Source organism: Crotalus tigris, unplaced genomic scaffold (genome assembly GCF_016545835.1).
Source record: "Crotalus tigris isolate CLP2741 ecotype Arizona unplaced genomic scaffold, ASM1654583v1 scf7180000019553.37968852642:3898890, whole genome shotgun sequence".
NCBI lineage: Eukaryota > Metazoa > Chordata > Lepidosauria > Squamata > Viperidae > Crotalus > Crotalus tigris.
In genome coordinates this window covers 2,533,771-2,557,053 of record NW_024097591.1, presented here as the reverse complement: position 1 = coordinate 2,557,053, position 23,283 = coordinate 2,533,771, and the positions used below count along the sequence as shown (strand labels likewise).

Here is a 23,283-nt window from a genome sequence, read left to right as displayed (position 1 = left end):
CCCCGGCTTGCCTCCCCCCCCAAGGCCCCCACCCTGCTCTCCCTGCCCTAGAACAGACCAGAACATGTGCAGAGTTCACGAAACGGCTTTAATAAGCAGCGCTGTCTCAGCAGGTGGCTACATGGCACTTTGGGGGGTGCTCCCCTGGCGCCCCAGCTGGGCAGAGAAGCCGCAAGAAGGGAAAAGGCCTTGCAAAGGGGCAGCAAACAGCCGCTGGGGGGGGCTGGACCCTCCCCCCAACTCCCAAGCTTTGCATTCCCACGACCGCAGCTTAGGTGCCCTCCGAAAAGAAAGGGTTGCAGGCCACGGTTAAGGCAGCCATCAGGACCATAAACTCCTGGAAATCCACCTCGCCGTCGCTGTTCTCATCCAGGTCCTGCATGATCTTGTCCACCACCTCTGTGTCTCTCTGGGTCTGGAAAAGAAGGATTTGTGATCCACTTAAATCCAGAGTCAGAGGATCCAGCCCTCCCTCAGCCCTCACACCGGCTCCCTGACATTTCCCCCCCAGATTCTGACTTGTAAATTTTTTTTCCTTTGAGAAAAAAACTGGGAAATGGGCACGTTGCAGAGCCCGCCTTTATTTCCCAGAATTCCCTGGCCTGCAACGAGAGCTTTGGCTAAGTCCCTGCAGGAAGCCGGTGACTGGCTTTGCGCAGTGCATCGTAGGCTAGACAACAAGCACGCTGGCTTTACACAGACCTCAAGGCTCCCCTTGTGGAAAAGCTGGGCGGGTTTACTGGCCTTGTTCAATCTTTTTTTTTTCTGACCGGCCCCATCCGGTTGCAGAATGGTCAATAGCAATAGCAAAAGCCCTGCTATCTAAATCAAAGCCAGCCCAAAAAGAACGTAAATGCGAGCTAGTTTGGTGTCCAATTAAGGTGCTGGCCTAGAAGCCAGGTGGCTGTGAGTTCCAGCCATGGATGGAAGGGCTTGCCTCCAGAGGTTGTGGGTGCTCCATCACTGGAGGTTTTCAAGAAGAGACTGGACAGCCATTTGGCTAAAATGGTATAAGGTCTCCTGCCTGAGCAGGGGGTTGGACTAGATGACCTCCGAGGTCCCTTCCCTCTCTTTTCTGATCGACTGAAGAAAAAAGGCAGGGGAAAAAAAAAAAAACTTAAAAAAGGAAGGACGGTGGAAGTCACTTTTCTCCTACCTCCAAGAGACCGCCCAGCTCATTCTGCAGCAATTCCTTCAGTTCCTTTTTGTTCAGCTTATACTTATCCCCTTCCTTGCCGGAGTAGCTGTGGAAGACGGAGATGAGACTATCTATGGCCGTCTCCAACTGCGACGACATCCTGGCGCCTGCGGGGGGGGAGAGAGAGAGGGTGCTGAAGGATGCTTACCTGTATTGCAAATATCCTGATTTTGTCTGCCTAAAGACCATCTTGGAGGGAAAGAGAGGGAGGGGGAGAAAGAGAGACAGAGAGAGAGAGAAAGATAGAGAGAGAGAAAGACAGCACTCATCCACTTCCCTGCAACTCCCTTCTCTGCGAGATCCGTATTTTCCAAGCTGCCGTTCTTGGCGTCCTCAATCAGCTCCACAACCATGAATCGGATGCAGGCAGACTTCGATTTACAGCAGTCCATTTAGTGACTGTTCGATATTACAACGGCAGTGAAAAAAGTGACTTCGGACCATTTTTCACACTTAACGACCGTTCCAGCATCCCCAAGATCACGTGGTTAAAATCCCGACGCTTGGCAACTGGCTCCTATTTACGACGGTCGCAGAGTCCCGGGGGTCACAGGATTCCCCCTTTTGCGACCATCTGACAAGCAAAATCAATGGGGAAGAAGATTCGCTTTACGACCGTCTGACTTATCAACTGTGGTGATTCCCTTAACGGCGGCAAGAAAGGTCGTAGAACGAGGCGGAACTCATTTAACAAATGTCTCGCTCGAGAAAAGAAATTCCGGGCTCCATCGCGGTCGTACGACAAGGACTGCCTGTGTGTCCGGGGAGGTTTTCGGGACGTCACAGCTGCCTCCCGAGGCGAAGGGGTAACCGATACAAGAGACGAGACGAGGGATCAAGTGTCTCTCGCCAGCTCCAGGCGGACAATGGGGAACCGTCCCCAGAGGCCGCTCAGATGACCGGGATGAAAAGGGTCTTTGTGGAACGAAAACCGAGAACGGAGGTGCCGCGAAACCGAATCCCCGGATGAGCAAAGGATCCGAGTTCGCATTATGGGACAGGAAGGTCTGAATATTTCAGACCCATAAATCATGCAGGAGACCGAATGAATTATGGATCAGGCTGTTGACTTTGTCCCAGGTTAAACAGGGACAAAAATCAGCTCAGGTCAGTTCAAGATCCACTCCGTCCACTCCTGGTGGGATCTCGAAAACGAGTCCCGGACGGATAAAGTAGAGCTGCGGATCGGTTTGCTTGGAGACTGGAAAGGACCCTCCGGCTAGGAGGCGGAGCCAAAAGGGAAAGCCAACCCAGGGGAGGAGCCTTGAGCAGATGTGCAGCTCAGGAGGCGGAGACAATGACCGCGAGAACATCTCTGGCAGAAGAACAGGTCACCTTCGACTTATGACCACTTTAACTTTTTGCAGGTTGTGAACTGGCCGAAAAACATTTAAGACAGAGAATCTTCCGCAAATACCCTACAAATCTGCCCCCTTTTTATTGTTGGCAAGGGTAATCGTGCGCCCAAAAAAGATCATACAGGTAGTCCTTGACTTACAATCGTTTGTTTAGTGACTGCTCAAATGTCCCACTTAGCAACCGAGATTTTTGGGTCGTAAGTGGAGAACCGACCTGTACAAAACCCTGCATGCAACACCAGACATCTGCCACCAGGGGGCGCCCGCCTCTGCCCACCTCAGCCTGGAAATCTGATTTTGCAAGCGATAAATCAGCTATTCGCTGGGGCCGGGCCCTCATTCCAGCCGTCTGAATTCTGCTGGCCTTTCAGTTCTTTTCTTTCTTTCATTTCCTGTCCCCGAAAGAGTTGAGCAACTTCGTTCTTGTGGAACAGCTCCGGTCGTTTCTTTTTTCCCAGGACGGCCACAAACCTCGATCTGGAATGTTCCCGTAGCCACCCAGCCTTACCCACAAAGGCTTGATTGATTTGGCCTGAGAAAAATCAACCCCAAATCCCTGCCTGCAAAATATACCTTTTGGGGCATTCACCTGGGAATTTTGCCAGAAGGCTTGAGGGGAGGGGGACAGTTTTGGTCCCCACTTTACAAAACAGATGTTGAGACTTTGGGGGGGGGGGGAAGTGCAAAGAAGAGCAATTAAGAGGATGAAAGGCCTGGAGGTTAAAATATATGAAGAACAGTTGCAGGAGTTGGGTATGTCCGGTTTAATGAAAAGAAGGACTAGGGGGGACATGATAGCAGCCTTCCCATATTTGAGGGGCTGCCCCAAAGAAGAGGAGGGGGTCAAGCTGTTCTCCAAAGTGCCTGAAGGCTGGACAAGAAGCAACGGATGGAAACTGACCAAGGAGAGAAGCAACCTGGAATTAAGGGCAAAATTCCTAACAATGAGAAGAATTGACCAGCGGAACAGCCTGCCTCCAGAAGTTGTGGGTGCTCCATCACTGGAGGTTTTCCAAGAAGAGATTGGACAGCCATTTGTCTGAAATGAAATTGAGCAGGGGGGTTAGACTAGAAGCCCTCACGGCTCCCTTCCAACTCTGTTATTCCATATTCATTCCGGAAGACCCGTTTTCCAATATCTTGGACGCAAGTAGCTTATTCTTTCTTTTTTCTTCAATTCAGTAGGAACCAAACTGGAGAAAGGGAGGGCAAGGCAGGCACCAGCACACACACACACACACACAAAGAGAGGGAGGGAGGGAGGGAGGGAGGGAGGCGCAATCAAAAGCTGTTTACAACATTTTCCTCTCTGCCCAAACAAAGGATCCATTCAGGGCCAAGTGGCACCAACACGTTTGCCGGCCTTTTGAACAGGGAGGAAACTGGACCGAAAGGACCCAATTCAGGGCAAGGACTGGGACCAAGAATTGAGGGGTTTGAAACCCCCCCTCCGCGAATCAGAAAAGACTCTCGCTGGGCAGAGCTGGTGAAATTGCAAAGGGTTTTTCAAAACTGTTTCAAAACTTTTGCAAATAAAAGGAGCCGAGCGCCTTTCAGCCTTTCAAATCCAAGCCCAGCCAAACTGGCCAAATTAAAACCGGGATTGATGGCCAGTTTCCTTGTCAATTTCATATCTGATTTTATTTTATTTTTTTTAAATCCAGCAGTTGTTTTCTGCCTGGGATATTCACGTTCCTTTGTGCTGAGTTTGGGTCATTTTAAAACAGGATGTATTCTTGTTATCCTCCCGCCTTCCGTTCCAAAAAAACAAGCATCTCCCAGAGTTTACTGATACTGGTTTAATTTTTTTTGTTGTTGTTCCTAACCAAAATTTCCAGTCCCCCCCCCAAAAAAAATTTCCAATTTTTCTTTTTTCCTTTTCTTTTTGGATGGGCAACTGGGGTTTCAGCAGTTTATGCTTAAGGCTCACGGAGCCCAAATAATCACCAATTTAAAAGTTGAGGTCTAAAATGACATATGAAACCTGCAATCTGCAGACTCTGATTCTCTCTTTTTAAATAACAATTTTTAGTGCTTTAGTGCTAAGACTCCGGTTCTTTTTTCGATTTCCACTTGGTATCAACCAACCACAGAGAAGAAGCATTTTGTAACGTACTCTTTTTGGGGTGTTGGCCAAGTTCTTCTGCTGTCCTGTAATATTTTTCATGTTTGTGTAAGCTCGATGGAGACACGGGGCTTTGTTATTATTGTTATTAGTATTAATTGCTTATGGGGATAACACGTAGGCCGATGGAGAGCTTCAAACTCAGCTGATATATGATAAATAAATCATGCATTCCAGTCGTGCTTGGGAATGGCGAAATGGGCTTTTGTAACCATCATTTAAATAAAAAAACACAAGCGATTCAACAAATTCAACACATACCATACATGTATCCTCCTCACTTTTTCAGAAACCACCTTTTTTCAATCATTCGCTGAATTATTTTACATTTTTTTGGGACTCGCATATTTAAAATAATTTTATATATAAATTCTCATTTAAAACCAGTTAATGTGTCCTTTTAAAAAAAATCCTCATTATTCTTAATCAGAAAGCAAAGCACCATTTAAAACCGTGCAACCTGGCTGAACAGGAAGAAAATGTGATTAAAAACAAAATATCCACAAAATCAAGTTTGCAGGCATAGGACAGGAATTCCTTTTGCTCGCCCAGATTTACCCCTTTCGATGAGAAAAACCAAGATTCTGGGTCTGTCCAGCAAGCTAACCCCGGTTAGTTCAAACCTCAGTTAAGCTTCGCTTTCTGCGGCTGAGCGGGGGATGCTAACAGTTAACTTTGGGTGAGTTGCTTACTCAAGGGATCTTATGCTAACCTTGGCTCCTCAAACCAGCTAGTTCAACAAGCAGGTCCAACGGTTGTGTGAATGCACCCTTCCCGAATCGGTGGACCTTCTTCTCTTCCCCCCACCCGTCCTTGCACATTCCACCCATCTTGGAAAAGGGGGGGGGGAATTAAACTTAAAAGCCAAGTTTTAATTCCGCTTTAAAATGTCATTTTTGGGTGCTGTTGGGGAGGGAGGAGAAACAAAGATTCTGCACCACCGCCAGCCCCCCCCCACAATTATCTTTGGTAAAGTTTGCATTGACTAATATAATAATAAATGCAACCCCCAGCTGGAAAATCTGGGAGGTGCTTTTGAGGGGGGGGAAGAGGGGAGACAGATAGAAACATGCCAAGTGTTGCAGACTCTAACCACTAGGCGACCCCCACTCTCGCTGCCCTTTAAATGGAAGGACTTACTGAACAGAAGGGTGGTGGGCTGACCAGCTGGCTGGAGGGATGGAAGGAACAGCAGGGTGTGAGTTTTGCCCTAAATTCCAAGCCACGGAGCACCTTCCCCAGACCCTCCCCACCGGGAGGACCAATCGGGAGGGTTTGGCAAGCTGGCCCGCGGAGACAGGTGATGGCTTGTTTGCCTCTTGAGGCCGGGTGACACAACACAAAAGCGCAATTGTACTGCCGTCCATGCAGGGAGCTGGTCAACTTGTTTCCTAAAATATAAAAGCGAGGGACGGGATTGTTTCTTTGCATTGCAGGGAGGGGGGCAAACACAAGGGGTCCCCGATTTACAGCATTCGTTTAGCGACCGTCCCAGGTTACAACCGGGCGAGAAAAACCGGTGAGCGTTTTTCACACCCTTGTGGTCACACGATCAAAATTCGGACGCTTGGCAGCTGATGACGGCTGGAGCGGAAACATCTAGGAAGAGCTGAGCTGGGTCAGCCAGATGCCCTTTGAGGAGCCCCCAGAGAGGCTAACTTGCGGTTTTTAAGAAGAGACTGGGCAGCCACTTGCCTGAAATGGTGTAGGGTTTCCTGCTTGATCATGGGGGTTGGACTAGATGACCTCCAAGGTCCCTTCCAATGCTTTCATTCTGTTATTCTAACCTTCCTTCCCCTATCTATTCCTTTCTTTTCTTTCCTTCTTCCCTCCCTCCCTTCCTTTCCTTCCTTCCCTTATCTATTCCTTCTTTCCTTTCCTTCTTTCCTTCATTCATTCCTCATCCCTGGAAGTTTTTAAGAAGAGATTGGACAGACACCAATCTGAAATGGCGTAGAGTCTCCTGCTTGAGCAGGGGGTTGGACTAGAAGACCTCCAAGGTCCCTTCCAACTGTTATTCTGACACGCCCTGCTGAGGCTCTCCAGCCATCAACTGGCGTTCCTAGATAGACTTGACTCTAAGCACTACACCGCACTGCCTCATCAATCATCCAGGCTGCGTTTTCTCCTGCAGACCTGCCCCTGCACACAGCCTGTGTCTGGCGGGCAGTCAGCTTGGGAAAATCAACGGCGGGCAGCCAAGGTGTGTCAAGGGTGAGCGGGCGTGCCTGGGCAAGCACCAGGTGCCTCTGGGAGGGGACTGCAAGCCCCAACATCTGGAAGCCCTGAGAGGCTCCCTCTCCCCCCTCCCCCACAGCAGCTGGCTGCAGCCCAGGATAAACCAGTTGGTCCCGCCAGTCTGAACTGGGTGGGGCAGAAGCTGGCCTGGCTCCCTTTTAGGTCTCTAAGGCTGAGCAAATGGGGAGGCTGGGCTCACTGGGAGCAGAACACGGGATTTTTTAGGGGGGGGATAGGGGCTTTGGTCGGGGTGGTGGTGGAGAGAATTGGGGAGGAGGAGGAGGGTTTGGGGGTGACGAGCTTGTAGGATCTGGTAAGATCCATCTGTCTGTCTCTGTCTGTCTGTCTGTCTATCTAGTATATTCTTTTCTAATTTATACTATCAATCAATTACATCCATCTATCTGTCTGTCCGTCTATCTGTTTATCTAATCTATTATTATTATTATGTATTTACTATCTATCTATCTATCTATCTATCTATCTATCTATCTATCTATCTATCCATCCATCCATCTCCATCCATTCATCCTATTTTGTATTTATTTCCTATCTGTCTAGTTTCTATTATCTATTATCTCCTTCCCTCCCTTCTTCCTTCCTTCCTTCCTCCCTTCCTTCATTCCCTCCTTCCTCCCCCTCATGCTTTAACTCCCAAAACATGATCTGGCATCCAGGCTGCTCCCCTTGAATGTACACACCCAGCCCCAGCCCCCTAAACCCTAAATCCTTGCCGGGGCGAGGCTCCGCCCTCAAACGAGGGGTGCCCCATCCCTCCAGCCATTAAACCCCACCCTCCCATCTTCACCTGGCAATCTTCCACAGCCCCCCCCCAGGCTCACACCCCTCCTCTTGAAACCCACCCAGCAGGGCGACTTCACCCACCCCAAAAACCACACTCTACCAACCCCGGGCTGTGCACGGCGTGGGATGCCGGCAATGCAGCTGGTCGGCTTCCCCATGGTGTGGGCGCCCTGCTGCCGGGGGGCACGGAGAGGTGGGGCGGGTGACGTCAAGGCGGCATCACATCCTTCCCGGAGTGTTTGCTGATGTTGCTTTGGTGCTATTTTGGGCCTGGGGTCGGGGGGGGGAGGTGGAGGGGCAAAGAGGAGACCCCCCCTCCTCACTGTAATTGCAGCTGGGGGGCTTAAAAGGGCATTTGGGGAGGGGGCACCCCACTATTTCACCAGCCATAAAAGGGGGGAGAGATGGGAAGAAAAGGGGGATGGAGGAAAAGAGGGCAAAATTAATCAGCACTTGATTTAGGCAGAAATATTTGCATGGGGGGGGCAGAGACAGAACAGGCCTGGCTAGTGGGGCCACTTCACGTGCACCCACAATTTCAGGTCATTTGAAAAAAAACGGGTCCGGGCCCAGCTGGGCAGGGATACCACAGTTTGCAGAACCACGCCATTGCTGTTCTTGCAAGCCCTGATGCGTTGCTACCCATAGGAAGCCGGAGGAGAAGAGTGTCCCTGAGCATGTGCAGAAGGCCTGCCCTTCTCTCCTCTCTTGGAGGCATCTCTTGAACGGCAGGCCGAATAAACTGAACCGCAGTCTTTCTCGACCTGGGCAAAGTTTGCAAATGGGTGGGCTTCGACTCCCAGAATGCCCCAGCCAGCAGGCTTTAAGAGGGGTGGACTTCAACGCCCAGAATTCCCCAGACTAGCTCTAACCCAACCAGACTCTTAATTCCCCCATCGGAATAAACTGGGAACTCACAAAAATCTCCCTTGCGGTGCAAACAGCCCCGAGTTATTCCAGATTACGGATACAGAGGTAGACTGCAACTGAGGCTGGAGGCTCCTCGGACCTGCCACTAACCTGAGGTAGACAGCAGGCAGCTTTTCTGGTGTGTGTGGGGGGGAATGACTCAACCATCCAACTCAACGGAGGGATGTTTCATTTCTCAGCCAAGTAAAAAAAAGAGAGAAATTTATGCTATTTTTTTTTACAAAGCAGCCTCTCTGACTCATTGCTTCAAACCGCAAGTCTTAAAGGGGAAATTGGGCAGCTGTTTTTGAAATGAGGTGGGCAAGATTGCAGAAGCAGATCCCCCTTCTCTGGGAGATCAACTCACACAGAATTACTTTCTTTCTTTCTTTCTTTTTCTTTCTTTCTTTCTTTCTTTCTTTCTTTCTTTCTTTCTTTCTTTCTTTTTTTTTCCCCTCCCTTTCCTTTTTTCATGCATTTACTCAATTTCCCCTTTCCCCACTTCCCTTCCCTTTCTTATTTTGCTCCCTTTATTTCCTTCTTTTTTGTTTCCTCCCTCCCTCCCTCCCTCCTTCTCCTTTCTCCTTTTCCCTTCCCTTCCTAAGCCACATTTAAGCCTGGCTAAATCAGGTCCAGCTTTCGAACGTCAGGAAACGTCCTTGATTTTGCTCAAGGAAAAGTTGGGAAACTTTCAATCAGGCCCCCCATAATTTGAGAATAATTTGCCTGGCCCCAACCCCACCAGCTGGGACATCCTGTTTCTCCACCAGGCTGAAACACAAGACTCATCTCTGCCTTCCTGGTTCCCTGTGCCAAACCAGAGAGAATTCCAATCTGCTTGGAAAAAAACGAAACACACTTTCCCGTCTACGGGACACTCCGTCCCAGGGTTGCAAACATCTCACACAAATGCCCCCTTATGCGCCTGTTTGCCCGGCTGCACAAAGTCCAATTTTGTTCTGCAGGGTGGGGTTTTTTTGGGGTGGGGGTGGGGAGGAAATATATTTTTTTTAAGCCCCGGCCACTCTGGTTTGGAATCCAGAGTTTCCAAAGAAAACTCTGTTTATGGGTGAAAAGGCTTGGCGGAGTTTTGCCAAGTGGGGAGGAGAGAGCAGGCTGTGAGCAACTGACAGTGGAAAGAGAAACCAAATACTCCACTTGACCAGCCCTTCCCTTCCCCACCTCCCCATCCTGGCCGATCCTGGCCGTATAAAAGGCACCCACACCTTCCCACCTGGACAACTCCTTTGCAAGGGACCAAAGTTGGGGTAAGTGGCCGTGGGGCTGCGGGAAGCAGTGGGGGGTAGGAGTTAGGCTGGGATAGTTTTTCCTCTCCTTTTTTTTTTTTTTTTTTTGCAAAGTTTTCCTTTGCTTAGAGAGCAGTGGCTCTTAGAGTGAGCATGGCATGGTCCAGCCTGTGAATGAACATTGAGGATCAGTTACTCTTTCCTGGGGTTTGAAAGACAGACAGACAGAGCCAGCAAACAGATGGGCACGGTAAATAGGTATGGTGGGAAGAAAGAAAGAGAGAGAGAGAGAGAGAGAGAAAGAAAAGAGAGGGGAAGAAAGAAAGAAAGAAAGAAAGAAAGAAAGAAAGAAAGAAAGAAAGAAAGAAAGAAAGGAGGGAAGGAAGGAAGGAAGGAAGGAAGAAAGAAAGGAAGGAAGGAGAGAGGGAGGGAGGGAGGGAAGGAAGAAAGAAAGGAAGGAGGGAGGGAAGGAGGGAGGAAGGAAGGAAGGAAGGAAGGGAGGGACAAAAAAGATTAGTAAATGGACAGACTGAATATAGACAGATTAGTAGATAGATAAAAATTGGATTTGTAGATAGGTTAGAAACTAAATTAAATACATCAGAAGATGGATGGATAGATGGATGGATGGCTGGAAGGACGGACAGATAAGATTAGTCGATAGACAGATTGGAATAAAAACGAATGAAAGAAAGAAAGAGAAAGGAAGGAAGGTAGGAAGGAAGGAAATTTAAGGCGGATTTTAGATTAAGTAAACAAATAAAAACCCCTCACTTAGTGACAGACCTGCCCGTTCCAACTGCGGTCGGTCGTAAGCTGAGGAATTCCTGCATCTCCTGGGACCGCTTCCTTTCCAAAGCTGTCTCCACCAAATAGGCCCCCAGGGTTTTCTTCTGCATCACCCCACCCCACCCTTTCCCCCCCTTCCTCTTCTCTGGCAGCCTGCCTCCACCTGACAGAAGACGGACCACCCTCCCTCGCCATGGCCAGCAGCGAGCTGACGGAGCTGGAGACGGCCCTGCACAAAATTATCCAGGTCTTCTTCGACTATGCTGCTCAGGAAGGGAACAAGGCCACCCTCACCCCCGGGGAGTTTAAAGAGCTGGTCGCCCTGCAGCTCCCCAACCTCATGAAGGTGGGCACGGCCAGGGGCGGGAAACGGGGGGTGTGGGTGTGGGGGGAGAAGCACCCACTTCCCCCCAACAGATGTGGGAGGCGAAACCCCAGATGTTCCAGGTGCAAACCCCCCCCCCAGGTTTAGGAGAGCCGCCCCCAGGTGAAAACGCCTGTTTGCTACTTGACCGAATCATCACAGTTGTTAAATTAGCCACCCGGTCGCTAAATGAATCTTTTTTATCCCCACTGACTGTTTGAAGGTCGCCAAAGGGGGTCGTATTTATGACAGTCGCAGGGTCCCCGGGGGGGGTCACACAATCCCGTTTGGCCACCTTCTGACAAGCAGCGTCCATGGGGAAGCCATTTGTCTGAAAAGGTCTAAGAGTTTCCTGCCTGAGCAGGGGGTTGGACTAGATGACCTCCAAGGTCCCTTCCAACTTTATTTTTATTATTATTATTATTATTCACAACTTGCCTCCAGAAGCGGTGAATGCTCCAACAGTGGACATTTTTAAGAAGAGACTGGGCAGCCATCTGTCTGAAATGCTCTAAGGTTTCCTGCCTGAGCAGGGGGTTGGGCTAGATGACCTCCGAGGTCCCTTCCAACTTTATTATTATTATAAATGTCTCGCTTAGCAACAGAAGAGTTGGGCTCAGTTGTGTTCGTAAGTCAAGGACAACAGAATATATTCTATTTAAATGTTCCCCCTCCCCCCCCCTTTTTTTTTCCTATTCTTTCCGTTGTTGTTTTTGTCTCTCTGGATCTAGTATCCGCAGTGTCACTTTCTCAACAAGGGAAAGTTTTTCATTTAAAAAAAAAAATTCCCCCCTCTATGCCTTTTTTTTTTTTTTTTTTTGGAAGAACGTGGGGGACCTGGACGAGAAGATGAGAACTCTGGACGTGAACAACGACAAGGAGCTAAAATTCAGCGAATACTGGCGGCTGATTGGGGAGCTGGCCAAGGAGCTCAAGAGAGAGAAAGTGGGGAAAAAGAAGTAGATGGGATTGTGGGTGTGGACTGTGTGTCAAGGGTGGGGATTTCGGGAGAAATTGGGGGGGGGGGCAGGAAAACAGACCACCAGGAAGATCTCCGGACTTGGAGAGTCACAAATCCTCTTGTAAGCTTTCTAAACTTCAAATAAATCTTTGCATTCCAGATGGGTGGTTGTCAAGCATTTCATGGGTCAAACCAGAAAGAAAAGTGTGGGTTTAGTGTGTGTGTGTGTGTGTGTGTGTGTGTGTGTGTGTGTGTGCGCGCATGTCGCATTCCTGTTTCAAGACTTTGAAGGTCCCACAACACACAGTTGCTAGGTCAGAACAACAGTTGATTCAAGGTTGAGTAGATAAGCCAGGAATGTGAAGCTAAATGGAGCTTATTAGGAAGGAAGATGGTCTGGGTGGCTTTGCTTTTGAGAGGAACACGCACAAGAGAGACACCAGTGTCCCGGTTTTTGACCTTTGGAAAAGGGTGCAGAGAAGAGCAACAAAGATGATCAGGGGACCGGAGGCTAAAACATATAAAGAACGATTGCTGGAATGGGGGATGTCTGGGTTTAATGAAAAAAAAGACCAGGGGGGACATGATAGCAGTCTCCCCATATTTGAGGGGCTGCCACAAAGAAGAGGGGGGGGTCTGCCTATTCTCCAAATCACCTGAAGGCAGAGCAAGAAGCAACAAATGGAAACTAATCAAGGAGTTAGTAGTACCTTGGGTTAGTACTTTATAAGTCTAAAGGCTCCTGGCAGTTCTTGATAAATTACCTGGCTACACTTTGATTAATTTCTCCTCCGAGAAAGCAGGGGGTTGGACTAGATGACCTCCAAGGTCCCTTCCAACATTATCATCATCGTCATCATCATGCAAGGTAGCGCCAGAAGTTGGGCCAACAGAGGAAAAAAGAATTTAATGTCCTTCATCCAAAGAGGTTACCAAACAGGGCTATATCTAGTAGCAAGGGTTTTTTTTTTGAAGTCACATCCATTTAGGACATCATCATCATCATCATCATGGAGTTGGAAGGGACCTTGGAGGTCCTCTAGTCCAACCCCCTGCTCAGGCAGGAAACCCTATACCATTCCAGACAAATGGTTGTCCAGTCTCTTCTTAAAAACTTCCAACGTTGGAGCATTCACAACTTCTGGAGGCAGGTAGTTCCACCGGTTAATTGTTCTAACTGTCAAGAACATCCTTTGAAAGCCTGCCCTGGTCCCAATCCATCTCTCCTTCTTTTATGGACCACTTTTCTTCAGTGTGGGCTCCTCCGAGTCTAGAAGGTTGAGTCCCATCTCTGCAGGACTCAAGAGAGAATTTTGGGCCTGGTGATCACCCTCCTAAGTCTTCCTCCAGACCTTGGTCCATCCTAAAGGTCTATTTGGCCAAGAAGGTCCTTTTCTTCTCTGGGAGCTCTCCCTGGTCCTGAAACGACTGTCCCTGGGTCAAGAGCCAAGCAAGGTAGACAACCGCAGGCAGGTGGAACCAGGGATGGTGGTGAGATGAAGCCAGATCTTTAAAGATTTTTCTTTAAGAGAACTCCTTCCATATTTTTAGAAGGTCCTTTCTAGAAAGTCTTCATCCTCAAGGACCCTTAGATCTATGAGATATAAACTCAACCACTGTTAGCAGGAGAAGGTGGGAAGGACCAACCAGATGCCCCAGGGGAAAGTATCTCCCCATCTTCATTTATTCCTCGGTTCTCAAGATTGTGTCTCCTCAATGCTAGTTGCGCATTGCAGCAACCCCACCCACCACCAGGCCAGGTAAGTGGGGCAACACACCATCCACCAAGTTATCGGAAGTTGCTGAGATGCCTCCACCAAACCTTGGCAGAGCAGCTAAGCCAGAGACCAGCTCAACGAGTCATGAGGAATGAGAACCGTCTTCGCAACTCCACCGGATATGAAGCACCGGAGTTCCTGCAGCACGGGTCGGGAGACGGGAGCGATTCTGACAGGCTGAAGTATGTGCCAAAGAATTTCAGTCTGCAGGGTGGTGATCTGTCATCGCCCGGGACCATGGAGACGGGCTTAGCTTGTAAATTCACACGGCAATTGATCCCAAATGGCGGGTGTGACAGAGAGAGAGAAGGCAAGAGAGAAGAAATCCACCCATCAAATCCCCAATAAGTCAAGTCAGTGATGGCTTGTTAGACACACACAGACTCTGGGTTAGGCAACAACGCTAAACCACAAGCCATGGTTTAATACTTTGGGAGCTGAGCTCGCAGGTGGCACAAAGCCGCATGGAAAAGGACTCACAAGCCAAGTGTGAAGTTTGATTTTCAAGGAGCATGGGCTCCTTGTCGGTCTCTTGACTATGATCTATCAGAGAGACTCTGAAATGGTCTAGGGTTTCCTGCCTGAGCAGGGGGTTGGACTAGAAGACCTCCAAGGTCCCTTCCATCTCTGTTATTCTGTATTCTGAGCAAGGGGTTGGACTAGAAGACCACTGAGGTCCCTCCCAACTCTCTTATTCTGTATTCAGGTTTTATGGCTGATAGAACTGAGATTTAACAGGGTTGGGAGGCACCCTGGAGATCAACTAGTCCAACCCCTGCCAATTGCAGGAATCTGCCACTGTCACATCCCCATGAGAGGGCCACCCCTCTAGAAAAAAAAAGACCTACCCTTTCTTTGTGCTTCACATGTAAAAACGTCACAACAGGGGCAATATTTTTACATGCTTAAGTTCCTCATGGATCCGGGCACCTGGAAGTGGCGGGTTTGCCAAATTTTCCAACCCAGACTCCATACAACATAGACTGTCCTTGATGTATGACCACAGTTGAGCCCCACATTTCGGTCGCTAAATGAGTTTGACCCCATTTTACGACTTCTCTTGTCATTGTGAATCCCCGCGGTTGTTAAATTAGTCATGCGCTGGTTAAATGGATCTGGCTTCCCCACCATCCCAAAAGAGGGAGAGATCATGTGAACCTGGGACACGGCAACTGTCATCAACACAAGTCAGTTGACCGGCGTCTGAATTTTCATTACGGGACCCCCGGCAGGCTGAAAGGGTCGTCAAGTGTGGAAAAAAGTCACAGGTCACCTTTTTCAGCGCTGTTGTGATTTTGAACGGTCACTAAATGGACTGTTGTGGACTGCTTGCGGTTGTGAGAATCCACACAAGCTGCACTCCCCTCATACCGGGGTCCTGCTCAGCTCTTGGGATGAACCGTCCAATTCCAAAGCTAAAGCTGGGAGAGATTTAGCAGACACCCCTCCCCCCAAACAACTCAGAGAGAAGTTGGACATTGGAGATCCTGGGAGGTGGACATTAGAGATCTTGGAAGGTGGACATTAGAGATCCTGGGAGGTGGACATTAGAGAGGGTCTATTTATCCAGAGAAGATGAGGCTTTGTCCAGTTGCTTCACAATAAAGTTCCAAAGTCCAGGTCAGACTTTGATAAAGACTCCTGGACGTCAGAGAGCCGATAAACAAATATTATTTAGGTCTTTAGAGCTCGCAACACTGGGCTCTCCAAATTCTGCTCTCAGTTCATGTCCTTCTGTAAGGAGGACCTTCTTGAGAACTTCCAAAAAGGGCTATTGGTCGGACAGAGACTTCTTCCTCTGGGAACAGGTCCGACTTCCTCATTCATCCATGCTCCTTTGCCACCCTCAATGCTAGAGACATTCTAGCGGGGTCTTGTCCAACCTCAAGCTCTCCAGGAGCTGCAAAGTTCTCTTAGAAGGTCCCCAGAAGGATGAGATGGAAGTAGTCCAAAACCACAGCGTCCCCAAATCTTCTCCCGGGACTTTCCATGGACCTAATATGCTTGCAGTTACCCCACACCAGCAGGAGGTGAGTCCTTCTCCTCAGCATCTCAAGATGTTAGGAGTCAACCAAAAGGTTCGGTGAACTTGGACCATGGGGGAAGGGAGGAAGCTCCCTTCCAAGCAAGCTCATCCTTGAGCTGTGAGTAAGGACAGAGAAATGGGTGGCGTCTGAGCGTTGTCTTCTGGCCAGGGGCCAGTCAGCACAAGGAGAAGATTGCACCACAACTGCAACTCTCAGCTCCCTCCATGAGGTGTCTCTTGGACACACCTTCCCGAGGTATAAAACCGTGACAAGGTGACAACCGACAGCAGCACGTCCAATCTCCAGTGAGCAGGTACGTGGGCCTTCTGTCTTAAGATCCTTTCCCCAAAACCGAGAGAAGAATTTGAGGGTCTTCCCTTCCCTTCCCCATCTTCTTGGCAACCTTCCTTCTCTTCTCTCTGAATCTTCTCAGTTGGACAAGTTCGGGCAAATTTACTTTTCCAAACTTGCCTGCGGCAGCCCAGAACAGATCCAACGGTGTGGGACTTGTTCAGTTTCGAATGCAGATTCCAAAAAGAAGCATTTCTCACAAAGATCCTTTCTGCTTTTCCGCTGCCCTGTGATAGGAGACCCCACTTTCTGAAGACCCCTTGACGCCGGGAGCGACTTCTGAAGCTCCACAGAAAACCGACTGACGTCCCGTGTTTATCGTTATCATCCGAAGGGGGAATTTTGCCGAGACACCGAGGATCCGATCTGTCAGGAGAGCGATGGGTTGTCGATGCGGCAAGAAGCGAAAGGTGAAGTGGAAACGGGTGTGGTGGGTTGCGTGTTGTGGTTTTTGGGTGAGCAACAAAAAAAAAATGGATGGAAGAGGATGGGCATAGTTTGGGAGTCTTGAGCGGCAACGGGGGAAAGATTGCGAGGGATGACATTTAGAGAAGATCTCCACGGCCGTTTGAGGTCGTTGCCCCAAGTTAGATCCCTAATTCCAAATGGGGGATTCACATCCTTTAAAAAGAGCTTGAGGGAGCGGAGAAATTTAATTTTCAGAAGAGGAAGGTGGACAGAGATGGTGGCACTTTTTCAAACTCTGGTGGAGAATTGTTTAGGAAAAAAAAACCTTTTTTTTCCCACAATTATCCTTAGTTAGAGTATGGATCTGAGAGCCTTACATGGGAAAAATTAAGAAAAATCACCAAAGATTAAGATAGTTTGGTCCCAGAAATTTTGGCAGGGATGTTCCCATTTAATTGCGTGCAAGGATTCTCATTAAAACTCTTCTGTTTTAATTTAGAGTAGGACGCTATTCTACTATATATTTATACTTGTACTGATGACGATTGGCAGCCCATCTCTTTTATTTCATTGTTTTTCTTGTTTTGTTTTTCGTCTTTCCTCCCTTTGGATCCTCTTTCTCTTAACTTATCCTCCTTTTATTTGGCTATCTCTCTTTGAAACTTTAGCAAGTGGGTTGGATTCAAGACAAAGCTTTTTTAAGGTCAACCACCATTTTATAACAATCGAACACATTGGAGCAACCTAGCTTTTTCTGGTCGGATAGGGGCACCTGGAGAAAACACATCTGTTTGACGGCTAGAAATCAGAAACAATGGCACATAATCAATCAATCAATCAATCCTGACGGGAGTTAATCTTTGTCCTAAAGCAGTGGTTCTCAACCTGTGGGTCGGGACCCCATTTGGGGTCGAATGACCATTTCTGGGGGTCACCAAACAAGGCTGTCTGCCATTTTTCCCCGTTTTCTTTGGCCACGCCCCTGGCACCCGGTGATGTGTAAGTGGTTGGGGGTCACCACAACATGGGGAACTGTATTATGGGGTCGCGGCATTAGAAAGGTTGAGAACCACTGTCCTAAAGTCTATTATATTATTTGCTTTCAATCCTGGAAAAGTTTGTCAGGCCGGTGTTTAATTTCAGATCCGTTCAAAAAGAAACCATCCTTTTTTTAAAAAAATAAAAATAAACAATTCGCATCGGTATCAGTCTCAAATTCAGCATTTGAATACATCATCTGATTTCGCAGATTTTGCAATTAAATGGTGATAAACAAGCCACACCTGTGCTGGGAAAATTGGCAAATATTTATGATGATTTGGAGCGGCCTGAAAGAATGAGTAAGGCAGCCCCTTTTTATTTGGAAGAACTAGCGGGGGGCTGGGGGGAGGCGAAAATCAAAGTTTGGGCAGAAGATGCTTCAAAACACAGATGGTTACTTGCTTCTTCCTCCCCAGAAAGTCCATTTTGCAGAATTTTTGTACGCATTTTGTCACCTTTCCCGCCCTCGCCCCCACACAATCCTCCCTGATGGATCTGCAGCCAGGGCATTCTGGGAAAATAAAAACGGCCGTTAATCTTGCAAAAATTTTGGCTATGGGAAAAATGGGCTCCTAGGCTGAGATCTTCTCAATGTTTCAGGATGGATGCTTCTTCTTTTTTTTTTAAACGTAATTTTGCACACACGGGACCCTTTCCAAATGCTACGAGGAATTGGTGGATTTGATCAGGAGACACGAAGGACCCAGCCTGGATCTTAGTTTGGGCCAAATTCCTTCCTCAACCATTCATCTTTCATCCCGCTAACAACCATTGCTTTCTTGAGAGGCATCCTGGCTTGTGTTCAGCCAAAACAATTTAAACCATGGAAAACGGGTGAAGGATTCAGCTGGAACACCACTCATTTGGGAGAAGGCACAAACTCAATCAACCGTCCTAGTGCTTTGAAAGACTTTCAGAATATTTGGGAATATTTCTTTTGGGGCTGCGATAGGAGAGTCCCTCCCAGTTTGATGCTTCTCACGTTCCTTGCAAAAACTCCAGAGGAGGCAGTTAAGCCTCAAAAAGAATTACCTGTCCAGGTAGCTGGATGTGTTTTGTTGGATCTCCGTCAACAATTCTTCATTGCAACACAAACATTCTGCATTTTATTGTTGCTTTTAGAGTAGGAAACCTCGGTGTTTTATATGCGCATCCCACACCAAAGAAAATTGGATTTCCCCCCCCCCCCTATAGTTCTGCTTCACCCCCCACTTGTTCTCCACTCTTCATTTTGTTCTTTTTTCTGTTTTGTTGAAATTTGCGGGGTGATGGTGGGGCAAATTGTCCTCCATGGCTTTCCTAGGCTAACCGATTGAGACTCAGGGGAGAGGCCGAGTGCGAAACCGTGTCCCAGACTTTGGCGTAAAAAGTTTGGACATGTTAATGAGCTGGGTGTTTCGGGGAGGGTGCAGTTGTGTAGGAAGAAGCCAGGCAGGTTGAACAACTTCAGGAGCGATTGTGCACACAGGGAGTGCGTGGCTGGGAATGGATCTCAACCTGTCCTCTTTTTCCCACCCATCATCTTCTGCCTGATTCTAGGATAGTCAAGAACTCACTGATGTCGAACGAGCCATTGAAATTGTCATCAACAATTTCCACTGTTACGCCGTCAAGGGCCGCAAAGAGTGTCTCACACCCAACGAGTTGAAAGACCTGGTTGGACAGAGGCTGCCACACTTAGCCAAGGTTAGACCACGATAGGCAGGACCGCCAAGGACACAGGGTTTCGGAGAAAGGAGCCCAAAAGAAGCCTCTTTGGCTGATTAAAATCCTTCTGAAAGAATTCTGGAGTTTCGGAATTCCATTTGGAATTCCCACGTTCGGGGCCACCACCGAGAAGGTCCCGTCCTGCAGTCTCTTGAGATTGCAAGGATTTCCATTTATAAATGAAAAGAAATTGAGCTTTTACTCTTTTTTTCTGCTGGGGTAAAAACCCAGATTGTGTTTCGAGGCAAAAATCCAGGTTGCATTGCAAGAGAATAAAATCCTAGTCTGGATTTTTAATTTCAATAACCCAGTTTTTGCATTAAGGCAAGCATTTAATTTGCAAGCTTCTTTATGTTTTTGAATGTTTTAGTTTTAGTTTAGCTACATTTTCAATTGCTCTCAAATGCTCTCAAGTTAGTGCCAACTCATTGAAATTTATTACAGGTAAAATTTATTTTAGGACTTTAAAATAATGCACAAACTGAATCCCAGTTTGACAGAACATGCACAAAAGGGCACCCATTAAAGAACAGACGAGGGTGAAGAAATAATATAAGATGACCAAAACTGCACATCACAAAAAAAAAATGTATTGCTTGCAAAAACATGTACTAATTAATAATGGCCTATTGAAAATACTTGCTATTAAGAATCTGTTATTCATTTATTCAGCTCCCCAGTGCATCAAACGGGCTGTAAAATAAAATTTAAGCAAGGGATTAAATCCATGAAATCCTCTTTAAAAACAAACAAAAAAAAACCATCTAATGGTTTAACAAAAATCTCAAAACTGGGCACCCTTTTTAAAAACAAGAGCAGGAATGCAATAAATAAATAAATAAAATTAAGATTTGTTCATTCTTCGTTTTTAATTTTTTTCCTTCTTCTTTCATCCTCCCCCCCAACAGGGTGTCGGGCCTTTGGAAGAGAAGATTGAATGTCTGGGAGATAATGAAGAAGCAAAACTTGAATTTGGAGAATATTGGGATATAATGGGAGATGCAGCCAAGGGGTCCCATGTGCCGAAAGGGAAGAAGTAAAGAAGCTGAGCCGAGTTCGAAAGGCGATCTTGGACCCACCGTGCAGAAGAACTGGGCGATCCCCACTTTGATCTCAAATCTGTTATTCATGCAGCAGTGTTAATTATTTGGGGGATTCGTTTGACCCTCTCATTGTCTTGATATCAAGAAATTTTCAAACCTGGGGTCAGAAGATTTCCATTCCAGAAAAGAAAAAAAGTCTTCTCAAATTTAATTTCCAGAGCTCCTGACGCCAAACTTTAGAATCTTCCTAGAGTTTGAAGCTTTTTTTCTTTTTGTTAGCTGAGCTGTGAAGAAAGATCCTCCAGATCCAGAATATTTTTAATTTTCAGCTCTGATGTTAGCAGAGTTTATCCCGGGACTGTTTAAATTCTGCACATTTTCTTTTTTTAAAAAAAAAAAAATTAGCGGCTCAGAATTTCGCCTTGAAACCCCCCCGAAACTTCTCATTTTCAAATCTGTACCTCAGAGATAAATATTCTCTTAAATATATATACAGTATATATATATATAAATATATATAAAGTTGCACATAGGATTTTATATATCCCTGCCAAAACCAGAATGTTATAAATTAAATTTAAAAGCTGGATTTCGCTAGTTCGTTTCTTTGTTCCTTGTGCGTTTTCAAAATCTTATATATATATTTTTGGTCTTTACTAAAAGTAAGTAGCTGCGTTAAAAAAAAAAAAGGGACAGAACCAAAACTGGGTGGGCGGATTTAAAAGTCAGGGTTAAAAAAACACCCCCAGAATTTCGACATGAAAAAGAAAAATCACAACTTGTATAGATAGGAGCTTCTTTTAAAAACAAACCCTGGTTTCTGTGCCTCCAAGGAAGTGGGATAATTATACACAGCAGTTAAGAGAAATTCAGAATCACAGAATCGGAAGTCGGGGGGAACCACAGAGGTCATCTAGTCCGCTCCCCTGATGCAACAGCCTCTTCCCCCAGTCCCTGAAGCCCAGACATATGTTTGCATCCAACATACCCCCATCCCCGGTGTCAATCTAGTTATTTCTGGATCTTCTTTTGCTTTCCTGCTTAAGCAGGGGGGTTGGACTAGAAGACCTCCAAGGTCCCTTTCAAGTCTGCTATCCTGTTAAGAGGGGCTGGACAGAGGGGTAAATCTCCTTCTTTTAGTGCCAGTGGAGAATATTTTGAAAAATAAAATCAGGGGTCTCCGGAGACCACTGGAAAACGGGGGGAGCCCCTTCGCCCCTCGGCAACATTCCCAAAGTCCTAAACTTATGGGTTCTAGATCCTCAGGGCTTCTGCACCAATGTCATTAAATCCAATGTCATGGATTTCTTACTGTTGCCAGGAAGAAATGATCAGAGCTGGTGGTCTGAACCCACCACCCCTTTGGGTGACATGATAGCAATCTTCCACTATTTGAGGGGCTGCCACAAAAAAGAGGGGGTCCACCTCTTCTCCAAAGCAGCAGAACAAGAAGCAACGGATGGAAACTCATCAAGGAGAGAAGCAACCTGGAACGAAGGAGGAATTTCCTGACAGTGAGGACAATTAACCAGTGGAACTGCTTGCCTCCAGAGGTTATGGTCCTGGAGATTTTAAGAAGAGATTGGACAGCCATTTGTCTGAAATGGAATAGGGTCTCCTGCCTGAGCAAGGGGTTGGACTAGAGGACCTCCAAGGTCCCTTCCAATTTTGTTATTCTGAATTCATCAAACTAATTATTCTAGGGGGGCAGGTTGAGGGTGGTGGGACCCCTCAAGATACAACCAAATTCAAAGCCAACACACTGATCCACCAAGAATTGGGAGATCCAACTCAAACTGCAAACTGATTGGACAGGACCTTGGGCTGATGCCCCCCAAGGAGAATTTTAGTATTCTTAAACAACATTATCTGCCTCTCCAGGACCTTGGAAAGGACTTGGGAGGCGGATAAAAAAGTCAAATCCAATCTAAACAGCTATTTGGCCATGCAGCCAGTCATCATCATCATCATGATGAATTCAAACAGACAAGCACTTGCAACATAACACCCCGGACTTAACAATTCTCGATAAGAAAGACAAAAAAGTTTGGATAGTGGACGTGGCAATGCCTGGAGACAGCAAAATAGAAGAGAAAGAACTGGAGAAGATAACAAAATACAAAGACCTACAAATAGAACTAGAAAGACTGTGGCAAAAGCAAGCAAGGGTAGTACCAATAGTCATAGGCGCCTTGGGTGCAATCCCAAAACAACTGGAGCACCACTTGAACACCATCATCGGCATTGACAAATTCGGCATTAGTCAATTGCAAAAGGCGGCCTTACTAGGAACTGCTTCCATCTTGCAACAATATCTGTAATACCATCAAACATCCACATCTGCCTATTCCAGGTCCTTGGTAAGGACTCGATAGGTAGACAAAATGCCAAATCCAGTCTCAACATCTGGCTGACTGTGCGATGATCAGTAGTAGTAGTAGTAGTAGTAGTAGTAGTAGTAGTAGTAGTAGTAGTAGTAGTAATAATAATAATAATAATAATAACAATAGTACAGAGAAGAGCAACAAAGATGATTAGGGGACTGGAGGCTAAAGCATATAAGGAACGGCTGCTGGAATTGGGTATGTCTAGTTTAATGAAGAGAAGGAGGAGGGGGGACATGATAGCAGTCTTCCAATATCTCAGGGGCTGCCCCAAAGAAGAGGGAGTCAAGCTATTTTCCAAGGTGCCTAAAGGCAGGACAAGAAGCAATGAGTGGAAACTAACCAAGGAGAGAAGCAACCTAGAACTAAGGAGAAACTTCCTGACAGTGAGAACAATTAACCAGTGGAACAATCTGCCTCCAAAAGTGGTGAATGTTCCAACACTGGAAGTTTTTAAGAAAAGACTGGACAGCCATTTGTCCGAAATGGTGTAGGGTTTCCTGCCTGAGTGGGGGGTTGGACTAGATGACCTCCAAGGTCCCTTCCAACTT

At 47.1% G+C, this 23,283-nt stretch overlaps 3 protein-coding genes across 4 annotated transcripts; 2 read left to right on the top strand and 1 right to left on the bottom strand.

The window, feature by feature from the left end:
* Positions 1-69: 69 nt before the first annotated feature.
* Positions 70-5,978, bottom strand: S100A1 (S100 calcium binding protein A1). The gene is made up of 3 exons (XM_039363184.1): positions 5,822-5,978; positions 1,157-1,305; positions 70-415 (listed from the first exon to the last, which is right to left on the bottom strand). The coding sequence occupies exons 2-3, from the start codon at positions 1,295-1,297 to the stop codon at positions 272-274; spliced, it is 285 nt and encodes a 94-aa protein (XP_039219118.1). The 5' UTR covers positions 1,298-1,305; positions 5,822-5,978; the 3' UTR covers positions 70-271.
* Positions 5,979-9,645: 3,667 nt separating this feature from the next.
* S100A13 (S100 calcium binding protein A13) lies at positions 9,646-12,154 on the top strand. The gene is made up of 3 exons (XM_039363183.1): positions 9,646-9,900; positions 10,821-11,014; positions 11,858-12,154. Exons 2-3 carry the CDS (start codon positions 10,862-10,864, stop codon positions 11,993-11,995), a joined length of 291 nt encoding a protein of 96 aa, XP_039219117.1. The 5' UTR covers positions 9,646-9,900; positions 10,821-10,861; the 3' UTR covers positions 11,996-12,154.
* Positions 12,155-15,947: 3,793 nt separating this feature from the next.
* Positions 15,948-20,937, top strand: LOC120317153 (protein S100-A14-like). Of its 2 annotated transcripts, XM_039363496.1 has the most exons (4): positions 15,948-16,111; positions 16,386-16,559; positions 19,138-19,284; positions 20,214-20,937. In XM_039363496.1, the coding sequence occupies exons 2-4, from the start codon at positions 16,530-16,532 to the stop codon at positions 20,343-20,345; spliced, it is 309 nt and encodes a 102-aa protein (XP_039219430.1). In that variant the 5' UTR covers positions 15,948-16,111; positions 16,386-16,529; the 3' UTR covers positions 20,346-20,937. The 2 variants fall into 2 exon arrangements, with proteins under 2 accessions (XP_039219430.1, XP_039219431.1); XM_039363497.1 differs by lacking the exon at positions 15,948-16,111 and having other exon boundaries at positions 16,193-16,559.
* Positions 20,938-23,283: the final 2,346 nt, after the last annotated feature.

Bases quoted from the DNA above. Each gene is read 5' to 3' on its own strand.
- S100A1 (XM_039363184.1), bottom strand. From the start codon at position 1,297: ATGTCGTCGCAGTTGGAGACGGCCATAGATAGTCTCATCTCCGTCTTC. The intron at 416-1,156 runs GTAGGAGAAAAG...CTTCTTTTCCAG, and splicing joins AGCTGGGCGGTCTCTTGGAG to ACCCAGAGAGACACAGAGGT.
- S100A13 (XM_039363183.1), top strand. From the start codon at position 10,862: ATGGCCAGCAGCGAGCTGACGGAGCTGGAGACGGCCCTGCACAAAATT. The intron at 11,015-11,857 runs GTGGGCACGGCC...TTTTTTTGGAAG, and splicing joins AGCTCCCCAACCTCATGAAG to AACGTGGGGGACCTGGACGA.
- LOC120317153 (XM_039363496.1), top strand. From the start codon at position 16,530: ATGGGTTGTCGATGCGGCAAGAAGCGAAAG. The intron at 16,560-19,137 runs GTGAAGTGGAAA...GCCTGATTCTAG, and splicing joins GATGCGGCAAGAAGCGAAAG to GATAGTCAAGAACTCACTGA. The intron at 19,285-20,213 runs GTTAGACCACGA...CCCCCCCAACAG, and splicing joins GGCTGCCACACTTAGCCAAG to GGTGTCGGGCCTTTGGAAGA.